Source organism: Hoplias malabaricus, chromosome 6 (genome assembly GCF_029633855.1).
Source record: "Hoplias malabaricus isolate fHopMal1 chromosome 6, fHopMal1.hap1, whole genome shotgun sequence".
Classification (NCBI taxonomy): Eukaryota; Metazoa; Chordata; class Actinopteri; order Characiformes; family Erythrinidae; genus Hoplias; species Hoplias malabaricus.
In genome coordinates, this window is record NC_089805.1 from 31,774,292 (window position 1) to 31,789,373 (window position 15,082).

At 39.4% G+C, this 15,082-nt stretch overlaps 1 protein-coding gene across 1 annotated transcript; it reads left to right on the plus strand.

Moving 5' to 3' along the window:
• The first annotated feature begins 7,164 nt into the window (after positions 1 to 7,164).
• susd5 (sushi domain containing 5) lies at positions 7,165 to 13,967 on the plus strand. The gene is made up of 5 exons (XM_066675487.1): positions 7,165 to 7,183; positions 8,389 to 8,563; positions 10,939 to 11,051; positions 11,498 to 11,686; positions 12,397 to 13,967. The coding sequence occupies exons 1-5, from the start codon at positions 7,165 to 7,167 to the stop codon at positions 13,965 to 13,967; spliced, it is 2,067 nt and encodes a 688-aa protein (XP_066531584.1).
• Positions 13,968 to 15,082: the final 1,115 nt, after the last annotated feature.

Genomic DNA, 15,082 nt, shown 5'->3' on the forward strand with positions numbered 1-15,082 from the left:
GCTTCAAATGATGTGGGCATCGATAGGTTTTGCATTTGTGGACTTGCTGATTAATCAGTTATTGATATATTTTCTCAGTATGATTTGCTATGTGCCCTTACGTTTTAACCTATTGTTGTTATTTGCTGTGTGGTTGGCGAGGGCCAATAAAGGGTCAGTACAACATAAGTCAGGTTTTTATTTCACACAGGCATTTTTTTTACAATTATCATTAGACTGAGACTTTTAGCTAGGGGCAGTATAATGGTGACTGTGAGGAGTTTTTTTGTGTTCTCCCTGTGTCTGTGTGAGTTCCATCTGTGTGCTCAGGTTTCCTCCCACAGTGCAACCACACACATTGGTGGATTGACCATGCAAAAGTGTCCATAGGTGTGAGTGTGTGATTGAACGTGTGAGTTTGTGATGCCCTGTGTTGCGGCCAGTGATTCTGGTTAAGCTCCAGACCCACCAAGACCCTGAACAGGATGAAGTGGTGATGTTCACTGAATGAATAATATTTTAACTCTCCCTTTTTTTGTGCAGAGCAATTGTGAAGATAATATTTTGGTTTTATGTGATGTTAGCTTAACTTTGTGAATTGGCTAAGCAGCTGTTGACAAGCACAAGCTAACTGCCTATTAAGTGATGTCATTTTTACCCTGCAAATTGTTTTATAAGCTCTGTGACTGAACGTCAAGTAACAGGAGATCAAGTTAAATGTCCAGGCTTGCTAGGAGTGATTTGTCCTCTAGTATTTTGTTTTAAAAGATGCATTCATGTCCAGACCCAAACTGGACTCCACCTTTTTGAGGAACAGTATTTTAGTTTATTGCCTGTATTGTGTTTTATCTCTTGTCTGCTGAGAACATGGTGTTCAGGGGGAGTATACTGTTTATCATAAGTGTAGCATAATTCATTCCTCAGCACCTGGCTGTGATGAGAGGAATGACAATAATGCAAGACTTGACTTGTCTTGACATATGCAGGCTGACAGCACGCTTTAGGCAACACAAATTTCACACTGATTTATCTATTTTTAAAAATGATATCTCAATTTTTTTATGAATGCTGTTGACTTGAGACAGTTTTCAAACATATTCCAGCATTAGCAGTGAACGTAATGCACTGTGTACACTGGAAACTCATTATAATCTTTTATAATCACCTGCCCAGCTTTGGTGCTCATCACATACATGCTAAATATTTGTATTTCTCTCTCTCTCTCTCTCTCTCTCTCTCTCTCTGTCTCTGTCTCTGTCTCTCTCTTTCTCTCACAGACCCACACACACACCAAAATTAAAACTGAATAACTAGCCTATTGCCATGAACATCTAAGGCCAAATTGATCTCTAATAGAGGATTACTGTAAGCATTCTCACATTAGAACCACTGAGAGCTGTATGAATATCATTGATTATCCTTTTATAATTGCACCTGTCAATGTGTGAATCATATTATTCAGCCAGTGAACAGTCAATGTCAGGTTGATCTGTTAGAATGGGCAAGCACAATGGTCTAAACACATTTAAAAACTGCCTCATTTTGATAGATAGACATCTGTGTCAGAGCATCTGTTTTTTGTATGGGGATGTTCCTGGTATGATTAGTACCAAGCAAAAGTAGCACAAGGCTTGGTCCTGGCTTTGATAGACAGGTCAGAACACATAGTGAGTGCATCCGAACTTGTGCCACAGTTGCTCTTTTCTGGGATTAATTGTCACAGACTAGCCTTCATTCCCCATGCACATCAATGAGCCTTAGGAACCATTGATCCTGTTGTTTGTTGTGCTGTCCTTCCTTAGAGCACGTTGGGTATTAACATTGCATACCAGGCACACCTCACAAGACCTGTAAATTTGGAGATACTCAGACCTAAACCCAATGACCCTCACAATTTGGCCCTATTTAAAGCCATTCAGATCCTGACACCTGCCCAATTTTCCTGTTTCCAAAGTCAAATTCAATAAATGACCGTTCACTTGCGTCCTCGCCTTTTGGGTGATTGGCGTAGGTCCTTGCTGGAGTATTACTTTTTCAGCTAGAGGATCATCTGTACATTGGACGTGGTTTTCTACTGTACAACAGCAGAGGGCGCCAGAAGACGGAAATGAGGCCATGGACTGTCGCTGTTAATTCGTCCATTTTTATTAAGTTATTATTTTTAAGTCAGTTTGTGTGATTAGAACTCAGTAAAGTGCTAACATTTAACAGACACAACATTATTAAACCTTTAAACAAAAGTTATGAAGTTGTTCATATTTACTCTCTCTCTCTCTCTCTCTCTCTCTCTCTCTCTCTCTCTCTGTGTGTGTGTGTGTGTGTGTGTGTGTCTGTGTGTGTTTGTGTCTGAAAGGGAGCGTGAAAACACTGATGACATGTTATGAATATAGTAATATATAACAGCATGTCAGCTCATAAAATGACACACACTCCTTATTCCAGCGCGTGCATACACCCACTGATGAGCCAAAACATTATGACCATTTCCTTGTTTCTATACACCCACTGTCCATTCTCTCAGGTTCACAGACCATACAGGTGCAATTTGTAATTTTGCACAAGTACAATTACAGACTCATCCATTTTAACTCCACAGCAATTAATATGGCTTACACTTTTCTGGGAAGGCTTTCTACAAGATTTTGGAGTGTGTGAGAGTTTTTGCCCTTCATCAGAGTCTGAGTCTGATGTTTGACGAGTGAGCCTGGCTTGGAATTTCTGTTATAATTAATCAGAAAAGTGTTTGATGGGGCAGAGTTCAAGGCTCTGTGTGGGCTAGTCAAGTTCTTCAAAAGTAAATTTCCACGACTATTATTTTAACTCATGCTTTATGCACTGGGGCACAGTCATGCTGGAACACACAAGGACCTTTGCCAAACTGTTCCAACAAAGTTGGAAGCAAATAAATGTCAGACATGTCTTGGTAAGCTGAAGCATTAAGATGTTCTTTCACTGGAACTAAGAGACCTAGACCAACCTGTGAAAAAACAACCCCATAGAATGATCTCTCCTCCACTAAACTTTACAGCTGGCACAATGCAGTCAGGCTGGTAACATTCTTCTGGTAAGTCAAGTGGCAGCATGTTTACACCACTCCATCCCATGCTTAGCATTGTACTTGGTGATTTAAGGCTTGCATACAGCTGCTCGATCATGGAAACCCATTCCATTAAGACCCTGGTTGTTTGCACAGTTTTTGTGCTGATTGTAATGCCAGAGGAGATTTGGAAATCTGCAGTTATTGGGTAAGCAGGGCAGTGGGGACCTCAGCACTCAGTGTAACTGAACACACCCTGTACATGGTCTGCCACTTTGTGGCTGAGTTGCTGTGGTTCCTAAACAGAAACCTTTTGTTTCTGTGCAAACTGTTTGAGAAAAGATTACTTAAAGGAATATGTTTTATTGCATTAATTAAAAAAGTATACAGGATATACAAAATAGTATATTATATTTTGAAAGTATAACTGAGTACATAGATACTTTAACAAACCTAAGTTATGACCCTATAGCACTTAGCCAAATTTTCATTGGTCATTTCAATCAGTCTGGACTTGTTTTGTGGAAGAACCTGTAAAAGTTTGAAAACCTTTTTAAAATTTTTACTCATAAGAGTTGGTGTTTTCTGCATTTTACTCCTTTTCCTTAGACAAATACAAAATATATTTTTTCATTTCTTCGGCTCTTCACAGAAGGCAGCAGATCTACCATTGACTGAGATAACCAACGTGTCATTTTCTCCCTCAGTCTCTTTTTCACATTCCGGAAATTGTTGAGTTGTTTTTTACGTAAATTTTTAAAAAAATAAAAAGTAATACTTTATAAAATTTGGAAGATGTTTCCTCACCAAGGGTGGCAGGGTGGTGCATCAGGTAGTGTTGCAGTCACACAGTTGTGGGTTCAAGCCCTCCTCTACCTGACTGTCTGTGACTTCACTTTATGTGGGTTTCCTCTGAGTGCTCCGGTTTCCTCCCATGGTCCAAAAACACACGTCGGTAGGTGGATTGGTGATTCACAAGTGTCCGTAGCTGCGAGTGAATGTGTGAGCGTGTGTCACCCTGTGAAGAACTGGTGCCCCCTCCAGGGTTTGTTCCTGCCTTGTGCCCAGTGATTCTGGGTAGGATCTGGACCCTGAACTGGATAAGAGTTTACAGAGTATGAATGAATGAATGTTTCTTCACCATTTGCTGCTCTCCAGGTGGTCTGCATGTTGGAAGCTGGTCTAATGTGTTTAGGAAGACCCAGGGTTAGTAAAAGAGTAAAAAACTGACAGGGTCTCAGTCCAGTATGCTAGACTGCCCCTCTCTGCTCACAGCAGAAATTGGAAGGTTTTTAGACAAAGGATATTGCTTTATTCCTGCTCCATAGGCGGGTAATACTGACTTATTTTTGCTGTAGATGGAACTGACTCTGGATTCGGGAGAGCGCTAATTGCATGAAAGTAAACACAGACCAAAATCATCTTCAGCCACGCACAAACAACTTCCCTCCTCTTCTCTCCCCTCCTGTCCACCCCTGTCCCCTCCTCTCCTGGCTATTATCTTCCTCTTCTCTCTGCTCCACTCCCCTCCTCTCCTCTCCTCTCCTCTCCTCTCCACTCCTCCCCTCTGACTCTGGATTGGGGAGAGCACTAACTGCATGAAAGTAAACACAGATCAAATTCAACTTCAGCCACACACAAACAACAGTCATTTTTCTATCCCTTAAACATACCATTCCACCTTAAAATATGTGGAGCAAATCGTAGACATTGCCTTTAAATTTGTTTTAACCAAACATTGCACTCATGGGATTCAGATGTATCCTGGCTTTTATTCAACAAAGTAAAAAATAGATCAATTTCCTCTTGGAATTTATATTTTGATGCAAGCACTATTACCTCAGAAGGTTTGTAATGTAATTAAATTTATTTACATTTTAAAATAAATAAACAAATAATTGTCTGGTCTGTATTGTTTTTTTTTACAGCAGATTTTCAGTTAATTATTTTTAGACTATAGTATATTCAACTCACAAATTTACATCCAGATTGTTTGGTATTTAATTTGATTTAACCTAAATCAATTAATTGTCTCTACTATGCATTATTTTAATATTTTACTTGCTTAAATATCTCACCTCTCATCTCATCCTCACCTCTATCCTATTCCTCTTCTCTCCCCTCCTCTCCACTCCCCTGGCCACTCTTGTCCCCTCCTCTCCTGGCTATTATCTTCCTCTTCTCTCTGCTTCACTCCCCTCCTCTCCAGTCCTCATATCTCCTCTCCTCTCCTTTCCACTCCTCTTCTCTTCTCTGTTCTCCTCTCCTCTCCTGTCTCCTCCTCTCCCCTCCTCTACTCTACTCTCCCCTCTTGACTATTGTCCTCCTATTCTCTCTGCTCCTCTCTCCTTTCCACTCCACTCCATTTATCTCCTCTCCTCGGCTGTCCACACCTCTCCTCTCCTCTCCTCTCCAGTCCACTCCTCCCTCTCCTCTCTTCTCCTCTCCTCTCCAGTCCACTCCTCCCTCTCCTCTCTTCTCCTCTCCTCTCCTCTCCTCTCCTCTCCTCTCCTCTCTTCTCCTCTCCAGGCTCCTCCTGCTCTCAGGATGACGTATTTACTAACAGCACAGTGAGAGTTTTCGCACGCTCTCTCCAGCACCTCTGTAATGCACTAAGTGCGCTCCTTGCGCACATAAGCCTGCTCGTGCCCGCGCGCTGAGTCTGTCCTCTTTGCGCACCGTTGTCTATCTAACACACTCGCGGAGCGCGCGACGCAGCCTTATCCTTTTCTCATCCTCAAGTTCTCAGTCACCTGGGCTCTCGCGCTATGGGACAACAGAGTGATCGATCGCTCGCGCTCCTGCCTTTTTTCCTCACACTCGTGGCGTGTTTTAGCGCGGGACTCTCTGGCGCGGACGGTGAGTTCTTCATTCAACTTATGTTTGTGTGTGTGTGTGTGTGTGTGCATGTTGGGAAATGTTCACAAACCAGCGAGTCTAACTCCGCGAGTCTTAAATGATATGTTTGTTAATTGTGTGAGTGTGTGACTGTTTGTTTCATATATATTGGGTATATATATATACTCTTGCCTTCATAATCAAAACTGAATGGCTTGAACTTGTCCAGTCACTGGGTAAAAAAGTTTGTAAGGTGTGTCAGGGACTGAGTTCAGACCTAAGGCTCCACAGTTAGCCCTTTCTACTTTAGCACACTTCAGCTACAATTTTGTGGGGTGAAGGTGGTGTGTTAGACCAAAAAAATCTTGTGTGTGTGTTTTTAGGAGCAGAGCTGGGCCCTGTTTCAGTGTAGGTGCCGTCTAATTATGATCACATCTAGCTGCCTCTCTTTGCTCTGTGTCAAAATTCCAGCCCAGTGTTGGCAGCCATGGCCAAGATTAATGTGGGTTGTGTGGCTGAGAAACTGGGAATTTTTTTTGTTTGAGTGCAGCTGTTCTATTCTGTTCTTCTATTTTAATGTTTCATTTTCTATTCTTATATTTTCTTTCAAATTCAGAGGGAACCAGACTTAAATAAAGTAATTTCTTTACTATTAAGTTTCAATTCAATGTTTTATGTGTCAAGTACATTTTACAAAATTATGTGACCACTGCTGATGTGAAAGATGTTAGAATTTTTAAAATCTATGCACTCACTCAATCAATTTGGACAATGTAGACAATTTGGAAGAACTGGTCATTTACTGGATTGTGAGAGGAGAATGGAGCACATAAAGGAGACAATGTTGACACATGTAGAGCTGGGTTCAATCCTTGCTTCAGATCATTGTCAGTGAGGAGTTTGGAGTGTTCTCCTTGTTTCCGCATGGGTTTCCTCTGAGTGCTCTGCTTTTGTCTCGTAATCCAAACATTTTTGTTGTTAGGTCGATTGTCTTTGCAAAAATGTCCGCAGGTTTATTCACTACAAATATCACTACAGCTCCATACAATGGCTGTATGAGTATGATTTACTTTAACCTATTTATATTTTTCTTCAGAGGAGTAATGGTTTTCAGAGAAAAATACAGCTCCATGGTTCCAGGATTAGAAACAAGTGTGGTATTTGGCATTAATTTAGTAAGCAACTAATCATAGTGTAATATACATCCAAATTTTGCACCATCACAGAAAACTCATTCTTAACACTTAATGCCATCACATCCAGGTCACACACTTTCCGTCACTGTGATATTTAACAGCAAAGAAATACTGATGACAGACTCGGCAAAAGGTGGGTCACAGCAGTATTCCATGATCCAATGCCAAGAGACGTGATGTTAGACTGTTTAACACCAGCCCCATGGTTTGAATCTCTAAACTGTCTTCTTCTCTTTTTTTTACCTAGTGTCAGACTAATACAGGAATTTAGTAATGTATCATTTGAGACTGAAGATGTTATGTGATTATTATTAGTATGAGAGTACGACCTAATAGTTCTGTAAATAAATTTATATCAAACTGTCCATACATCTACCTGCTAATATAAAAATTATATAATTTTTAAAAAAGTATTTATATATAATATATATATAAATTAAGCAGCATTTTGTCCAGCACTTATTCTTGAATAAGGCAAAATGGAGCACATTAAGTCAGGACATATTTACTGAGTCTTAATGATACGGCAAATAAAACAACATGTTTAATTTAAAGTATTCAGGGCATTTGTAGAAATATTTTGTGATAAACGTCTATATAACAAATGTGAATCTTGTTTATTTTTCAGTAAGATATTTTAATAGAACATTTCAGGTATGATTTCTTAATTAAAATATTAAATGGATAAATATTGTTTGAGACAGTCCTCTACGCAGTTGCTAACCCATAAACTATAACATGTTTGCCATTTGATGAGCAAATCAAACAGAGTTGATGTTTTTAGGGTGGATTTGTCAGAAGGGTCAGTGAAGACACTGTTGGAATGGTTCACCACAATGACTCCCTTCAACTGTTATTTTAGTCCTATGTGTGAAACTGTGACTAAATCGGAAAGTGATGTTGAAGGTGGTGTGCGTTTGTGGAGGTTTTTGTGTGAATGCTGTCTTCTTTTAGTAAGCGTGTTGTGTGTGTGTGTGTGTGTGTGTTGGTTGGGGTGGGGTTACGGAATGGTGCTGACTGTGGTGTTTGTGTGTATATGTGACTTCATATTTGCACCTTGGAGTCATGGGATCAGTTTGGAGCTGACCTTCATTCCTATTCTTGTTCTTACCTTTTGTTTGGCATCACATTAAGTTAGACAACATCCTTTAGACTACAACCTGCCCCTAAATATAAATTTGGACTCATTTGACTTTATTAGTTCTTAAATGAGAGATAAAATCATGGTTACTCTTGTTAGCTTGGCATAATTTTATCCAACCAAAGTGATAAGTTTTGAAGCATTACTTAACAATTAGACATGACTCCTCACACTTCTCATTTGAATCTTTTTCACAGGCCGTGTGTTCCTGTTGGACTTGAGGAATGGTTCAGATGCAGGGTTTGAAGCTGCTTCTCGTGCATGTGAAATTCAGGAGGCACGGGTGGCTTCAGGAACTGAACTCCATCATGCTGTGTTGGAGTGTGCATTCTCCGCCTGTGCTCATGGCTGGCTTACTGGCCCTAGCATTGGGTAAGATTCCCAGTTGCACACACTCTTACACCTATTATATCTCTCATTCATGACAACACCGTGTGTATAACGTGAGAATAACAGGATATGGGTGGAAGAGAGAGAGAATGGCGTTTGTGACTTCAGGTAGAAAGTTTCCATTTGCACCTCAAGCGTTTCAGGCCACTGGAGAGCAGGATCTGTAGAGCTGTCATGGAATACATTAATGTTCACTCATTGCTCATGCTGTTCCACAGTTAATATACTTTCCTTTATCTGAATGCTCAAATCCCAGCGTAATTGCCACCTTGTGAATTTAATCCAATTCTTTTACTCCTTGTGAACTGTAAACTGTCAAAATGCTCAAATCAAACTATAGTCATAAATGTACTGTATGAATTCATTGATTTTATTACTTACTTTTAAATCCATAAATGGTCTTGCCCCATCCTATCTTTCAGAGCTATTAAAACCCTGATCTGCTGATCCTGAATGTGCCCAAAACGAGCTATAAGATTACAGGGGACCATGCTTTTGCTGTAGCAACCCCTAAGTTATAGAACAGTTTGCCCCTGTACATTAGACCGGCATCCACACTGTCTGTTCTTAAATCACTTCTTAAAAATCTTTTCTCCTTAGCTTTCATCACCTGGTCTGCTGATTGCATTTGTTTTTGTTTGTACTCTGTAATGTATTGTTATATTGTTTTGTATTTTATTTTTGTACAGCACTTTGGTGTGAAAGTGTTAAAGTGCTATATAAATAAAGTTGGATTGGATTGGATTGTTTCTTAATGTAGATTTTTCCCCCTTTGCTTTAACTTTATGGCTAAGGCTTATCATATTTTCTCTCCAACAGTCCTTTAAAAGGACTAGATCCCAGTAAAAAAAACCAACAACTCACGTTTATAAGTGTGAGGTTAAATAGTGTCCTGAATATCTTGAAATATTTAAAATGATGTAGGGAGTGAATTTGATAAAATGTATTAGAGGGTGTTTGCTGGGGGTATGTAGCGCCGCATCTCAAAGATTGTTCTTTGAGAATTTGAATCCAAGTCAAATCTGTGTGATCACCATAGCTATTGGAGTGTGTGATTGTGTGTATGTGTTGAGGGGTTTTGACCTTGTGTATCTTTTGTTAAAGTGTATCTGCTAGTCCACCCAAAAGAAGTGTCAGTCCAATAAAAATAACCCTCATATTAATCATAGATGACTCATAAATTACACACAAATAGACCATTATGTGAACTCTTAAGCATTTTCACAACGGTCTTGAAGCCTGTTTAAATCATGGGTTGTTTCCAAGATAACTTAAGACTGTCCCCAGTGGATCTTCATGTTCGGTCCCCACAGTTTCCCAACAGCCATATTATGACACCTCCATGCACACCCACACACTCAAACTTTCACTGCATTTTACACTATCACCCCATAAGCCATACATTTTTATCTACCCTCAGCCACAAAGATATATCTATTTAGATCCATGTTGTTCCAAGGTTTAACCTAGATATTCTGTTAATATATTAATTGTAAATTAATAATTTCCTCAGCTCATAAGAGTGGCATAAGAGCACATTTTATGCATATTAATGTGAGCTCTTGGAATAACGATGTTATTTGCCATGGTATAGTTCTTATACACTATATGTACTCTTATACAAAATGAGACAAATGCTCACACAAGTAAAATCAATCTTTTAAAAAAATAATTAAATACAAATATAAATATCTAATTAAGAATAGAATTGTTCCATTCCATACTAAGAAGTGCATTCTTCTTAGTATTTTCATGTTAACATAATAGTTATTTTGTTTCCTTTGTTTATATGTTGTATCCATCGTGCAAAAACATCTCCCTTAATCACCGTTAATGTGAAGAACAAAAGCCAGTAGCCTCTCTTAATGTATCTTAAGAGTACACTGCTACAGGAGACTCATTTCTCAATGGCACATAGAGAGAGAGTATGAACAGGAGGACAAGGCATTTCCACTCAAGTCCAGCCCAAATTCTCATGGTCATCTCACTCTGCTTTGCTTATTAGCATTAGAAACATAACTCTTTAATACAGCTTCTTTCTTTCTGTCATTTGTTCAAAATGGAATGGCCTTTGTCATTCAAATTAAATGTGGTTTTTATACATAACTGGGGAGAAATATCTAAAAAGCTACATCACAGAGTGGTTACAGATTATATTCATATTGTTATTGTCTATAATTTCACTGACACTGATTATTTTTAATGGGTCATTATATTTTATTGATGCACAATGTCTTACTAGCTGTGACATAAAATGAACTACCAGTAATTGAAAAGAGTACAAGCACCAACATTGTACCTTAAGTTACATTTCTGGCTTTCTAACAAAGCTTCATCTGTCTTTTGCCTCTATGCAGGACCACAGTGTGCAGGAGTGTGGCAGGGAGTTTACAGGCTGTGGACCTGAGTGTGGAGAATGTGACATCAGAGACAGCTGAGCAATTGGCTGTGTTCTGTGTGAAAGATACTGGTGAGTTTTAATCCTTGAAGATAAGTTTAACTGACCAAAATAACTGACTACAATTGAAAACTAAACAGCAAAACTAGCTTATTGTTCATTTATAATCCTTTATATCACAACCATTAGTTTACATGTTCAGCTTACAGTGATATAACCTGCCTGTTCTCTTTAAAGTAGTTAGACATGTTATTGCTGACACTCTGTAGCAGAAACAAAAATGGTTTTAGATTTGAGGATTTCATTCCAAGAAAACTGTTTGTTTTTAAATGTGATATCATTCACCTTACCGACAAAGCACAAGAAAATTTGATTACATAAATGTCTTACATGCATAATTATAAAAGGGATAAAGAGAGATAGGAAGTGGTCTAGAGAAGTACACTGTAACAATGTCATTGGGTCATATAATATGTCACTTGGTTGCATAATCTAACACCCATTTGTTTTTACTAAAGGGACTCCCTGTGGTGCACCCCCTTCGTTCCCTAACACACACCTACAGGGACAGACAGGACTGGAGCTGGGTGATGAGCTTCTGTATGCCTGTAACCCAGGACACACCCTCCCCAATGGGGAGACGGCTTTTAGCCTGCTGTGTGACAGCTGTGGAGAGTGGTATGGCCTTGTGCAGCTCTGTCTCAAAGGTGAGAGTGCACACAATACAATGATGATAGAACCATATAAGTGAGCTCCATAATGAGAAAGAATTTAATGTAAAACGTAAAATGTCAAAATGTAAGCTGTGCTGTATTGTATCGTTCACAATAATATTGCCAGAATTTTTTAAATTATTTTAAAAATATCATGACGTCATGATATTCTAACATGTTTACCTAAGGACATCAGGCAATTAGCCATAATATGGCATACGTTCTTTACATGAGTCATTTAAGCACAATAAAGTATGGTGGAAAGTGGATCTGAATGATTGAAATTTCATTTGTAATAAAATAAAACTTTTTCATAAATAAAACCATTTAATATTTTAATATATATTATATATATTTAATATAATGAATAATAATATACATTTTTGTTGCAGTAGTGTGCTCTTGAAATGAATAGAAGTATTTTTCATTGTTCTGTCATATCGCCAAGGATATCGTTATCGTGAAAATACCCTAAAATATCGTGATATTATTTTAGGGTCATATCGCCCACCCCTACTCTCAGGAATACAGAACTAGTCTAGAGACATGTTTACATGTGTTTTAGTTAAATGATAACAGCTGAAATACATAAACCAAATGCAAAATATCCTTGTTTACAGTTTTCATAGTTCTCAATCTTTATAATTAATGTACTGCACATCTGAGAGGGAATCATAAATACAATTTTTCTTAATGGATTACAGATAATGCTGAGTCCTTCACTGACTATGAAGACAAGCTCCCGGATGACCGTCATCTCTATGATGGACTTGAAGAGGTGCATCATGTGAGTTTAATGCCTGGAGTCACAGAGATCACTGAGTTTGAAGAGTCTACATTTGAGCCTGAGCAGGATGAGCCAGTCATGGTAGAGGAAGAGGAGGGCACAGATGAGGAAGACCCTGCAGTGTCTGTAACAGAGCCCCCGGTGTCTCAGCTCAGTCAGAAACACATGTTCTGGTTCCCTTCAGAAGCTTTCCAGGAGGAAGGACACCCCTCCATCAGTACAGAATCATCAGTTAAAGCCCCTACCCTGGATGAGAATTATATCAAAGCTAAAACAGGAGACAGCAAGCCGAAGGCAGAGAATACCACAGAAGAAGATGGAGAATACATAACTCCACCTTTGACAGATGAGGCCGCTGGTCACAATTTGGGCAGCACAGAAGAATCATGGCTGGATGGATACCCTATTCCGCAAGAAGAGGAGAAATTAGGTGCAGGGTCAACAGATGAGGTAGGGCCAGTAGTGGGTGCTGAGAGCGACCATTCAAAGTTGGAGGAGTTTGAAAGTGTGACTCACAGCCTCGAAGGGGAACGTGTTGAAGGAGTTATCCAAAGCCATCCGGAGAATGGTACTAAAGGTACGTCTGAGAAACCTGAAGGACAGGATTATGGAATAAGTTCTAATCGTCAGGAGGAAGAAGAGATGGAGGTTGTAACTGCAGGTGCCAAAGGGAAGGATTATGGCGGAATGTTTCGTCATGAAGAGAGGCAACAAGGAGTGACTGATGCACCACAAGGAAAGATGTCTGATGGAGTGACTGACCTGTCAGAAGAAACCTACTTTGTGACAGAGGACTCCATAACAGTGGACATGGAAGGAGAGTCCAAGACACCAGTGGAAGTGGAAACCAAAGATGTGACCGATAGATCTAAAGAGATCTTTCATGGTGTAACAAATGATGTGGAGATAAGACCCACTTATTTCACCAGCCTCACTCAGATCACTGCTAGCCTAGATGACACTATTATCAACAGAAGACCAGGGCTGTATACACCTGGCTCTGCGCCTGAGAATGTTAGCAACGGTCAAGAAGGAATGGGATTTGAACACACTGTTACACCTTCAGGCATGGCATCACTGGATACCACACCTACTCAACAAGTCCACATTTTTAGCAATGTTGAAACGCCCACCAGCAGTTTCACTTGGGAAACTGAAGATCTTGGACATTTCCTGGAAAAGACTCCCATTGTTGATGGCGACATCTCTGTAGAAGCTCATGACAATCACAGTGCTATGGAGGGGGACCCAGATCGTAGCCTGGATCATCATGAAAAAGCCAAGGATGGAGCTTGTGGAGTAGATCCTTGCCAAGTAGCTGGTCATGGGCCAACAATTGCGGCCATCATCATTGCAATAGTAGCAGCGATTATTGGTGTGGCCTTGGGTGTGTGGTGTTACAAAAGAAGGCAGCAGAAGAGCTCTCACTATCAGCTTAATGGAACTAACAGACAAACCCAATGTATTGAGCTCCAGCAGACTGTGTAACCTAAGACACATAGCTTACACAAACGCCATACATGTTTGAACATTATGATCAAACCGTAAACACTAATCTTCACACAGTATGGGGACTTAAGTTCCTGAAGCTTTAGCTCTCTTCACACTAGAAAGGGTAATATCAGCTAGAAACTGTGTATTGCTTCTTTTCTTTGTTAATACGTATTTTTACCTTTTTCATACTTACTTCACAATTTGCATGTCATGTCTGTGTTGTGCCTTTCTGTTTTTGATGCCTTGTTTTCTTTTTTTGTAGATTAGGTTTGTAAATTTAATTTCATTGTGTGGACTGCATTTGAGAGGCTAGGTGTGAGTCTGTGCATGCATTGAAGGCGTCTTTTCAGTGTTAACATGCTTGTCTATGTGTAGATGCTTTTGTGAGTGAGTGAGACTGTGTGAGTGTGAGGGGTGTTTCAGAGGATATGTGAAAGTGAATTCTTTGTGTGCTGGAAGTCTAAGTGTTACACATAGGTGTTAGGCTAAGTTTGCGTCTGCAGACATTCCGGCGAGAGGAAATGAATGTGCATCTGATTGACTTTTGTGTGAAATCAGCAAAAATTATATATATATATATATATATATATATATGTGTGTGTGTGTGTGTGTGTGTGTATTTTCATAATGCTTTAAACCTGCATTAGAGTTTCTAAAGATTTATAGAATTATTACATGAACATTATGATCTAAGATGGTGATGTGCAATGGTCTTTATTACTGGTACAAACCAACAAAAAAGCACTACCATAACCTTTAAATTAAACCTTTAAACTTTGATTATCTTTCACCACCTCCCGTGTACCATTTGGAGAAAGATTCAGGAGATCTGGTGAGTCAGTCTTTCTCGGGCAAGGCTGAAAACTACTGTTGAATGCGTGCAGCCTTTAAGTCCTCAGACAGCACTGTCATGTTACTCTGATAAATATAGCCATATGGCACTTTGGAAAAAATCTTGTGACTTAACACTGTCTGTTTAACTCTAGTTGCGTTATTGTTTAAATTATGGCTGTGTGGATGCTGTTAACCTCTTCTGATTTGGGGTGTTAATCTATTGTCTTGCTGCTTCCAATTTTAGCAAAAGATACTGACCGTTTTTGCCATTTGTT

Excerpts from the sequence above, each read along its gene's own strand:
- susd5 (XM_066675487.1), top strand. Across the intron at positions 8,564-10,938 it reads CTTACTGGCCCTAGCATTGG|GACCACAGTGTGCAGGAGTG; the intron begins GTAAGATTCCCA and ends GCCTCTATGCAG. Across the intron at positions 11,687-12,396 it reads TGTGCAGCTCTGTCTCAAAG|ATAATGCTGAGTCCTTCACT; the intron begins GTGAGAGTGCAC and ends AATGGATTACAG.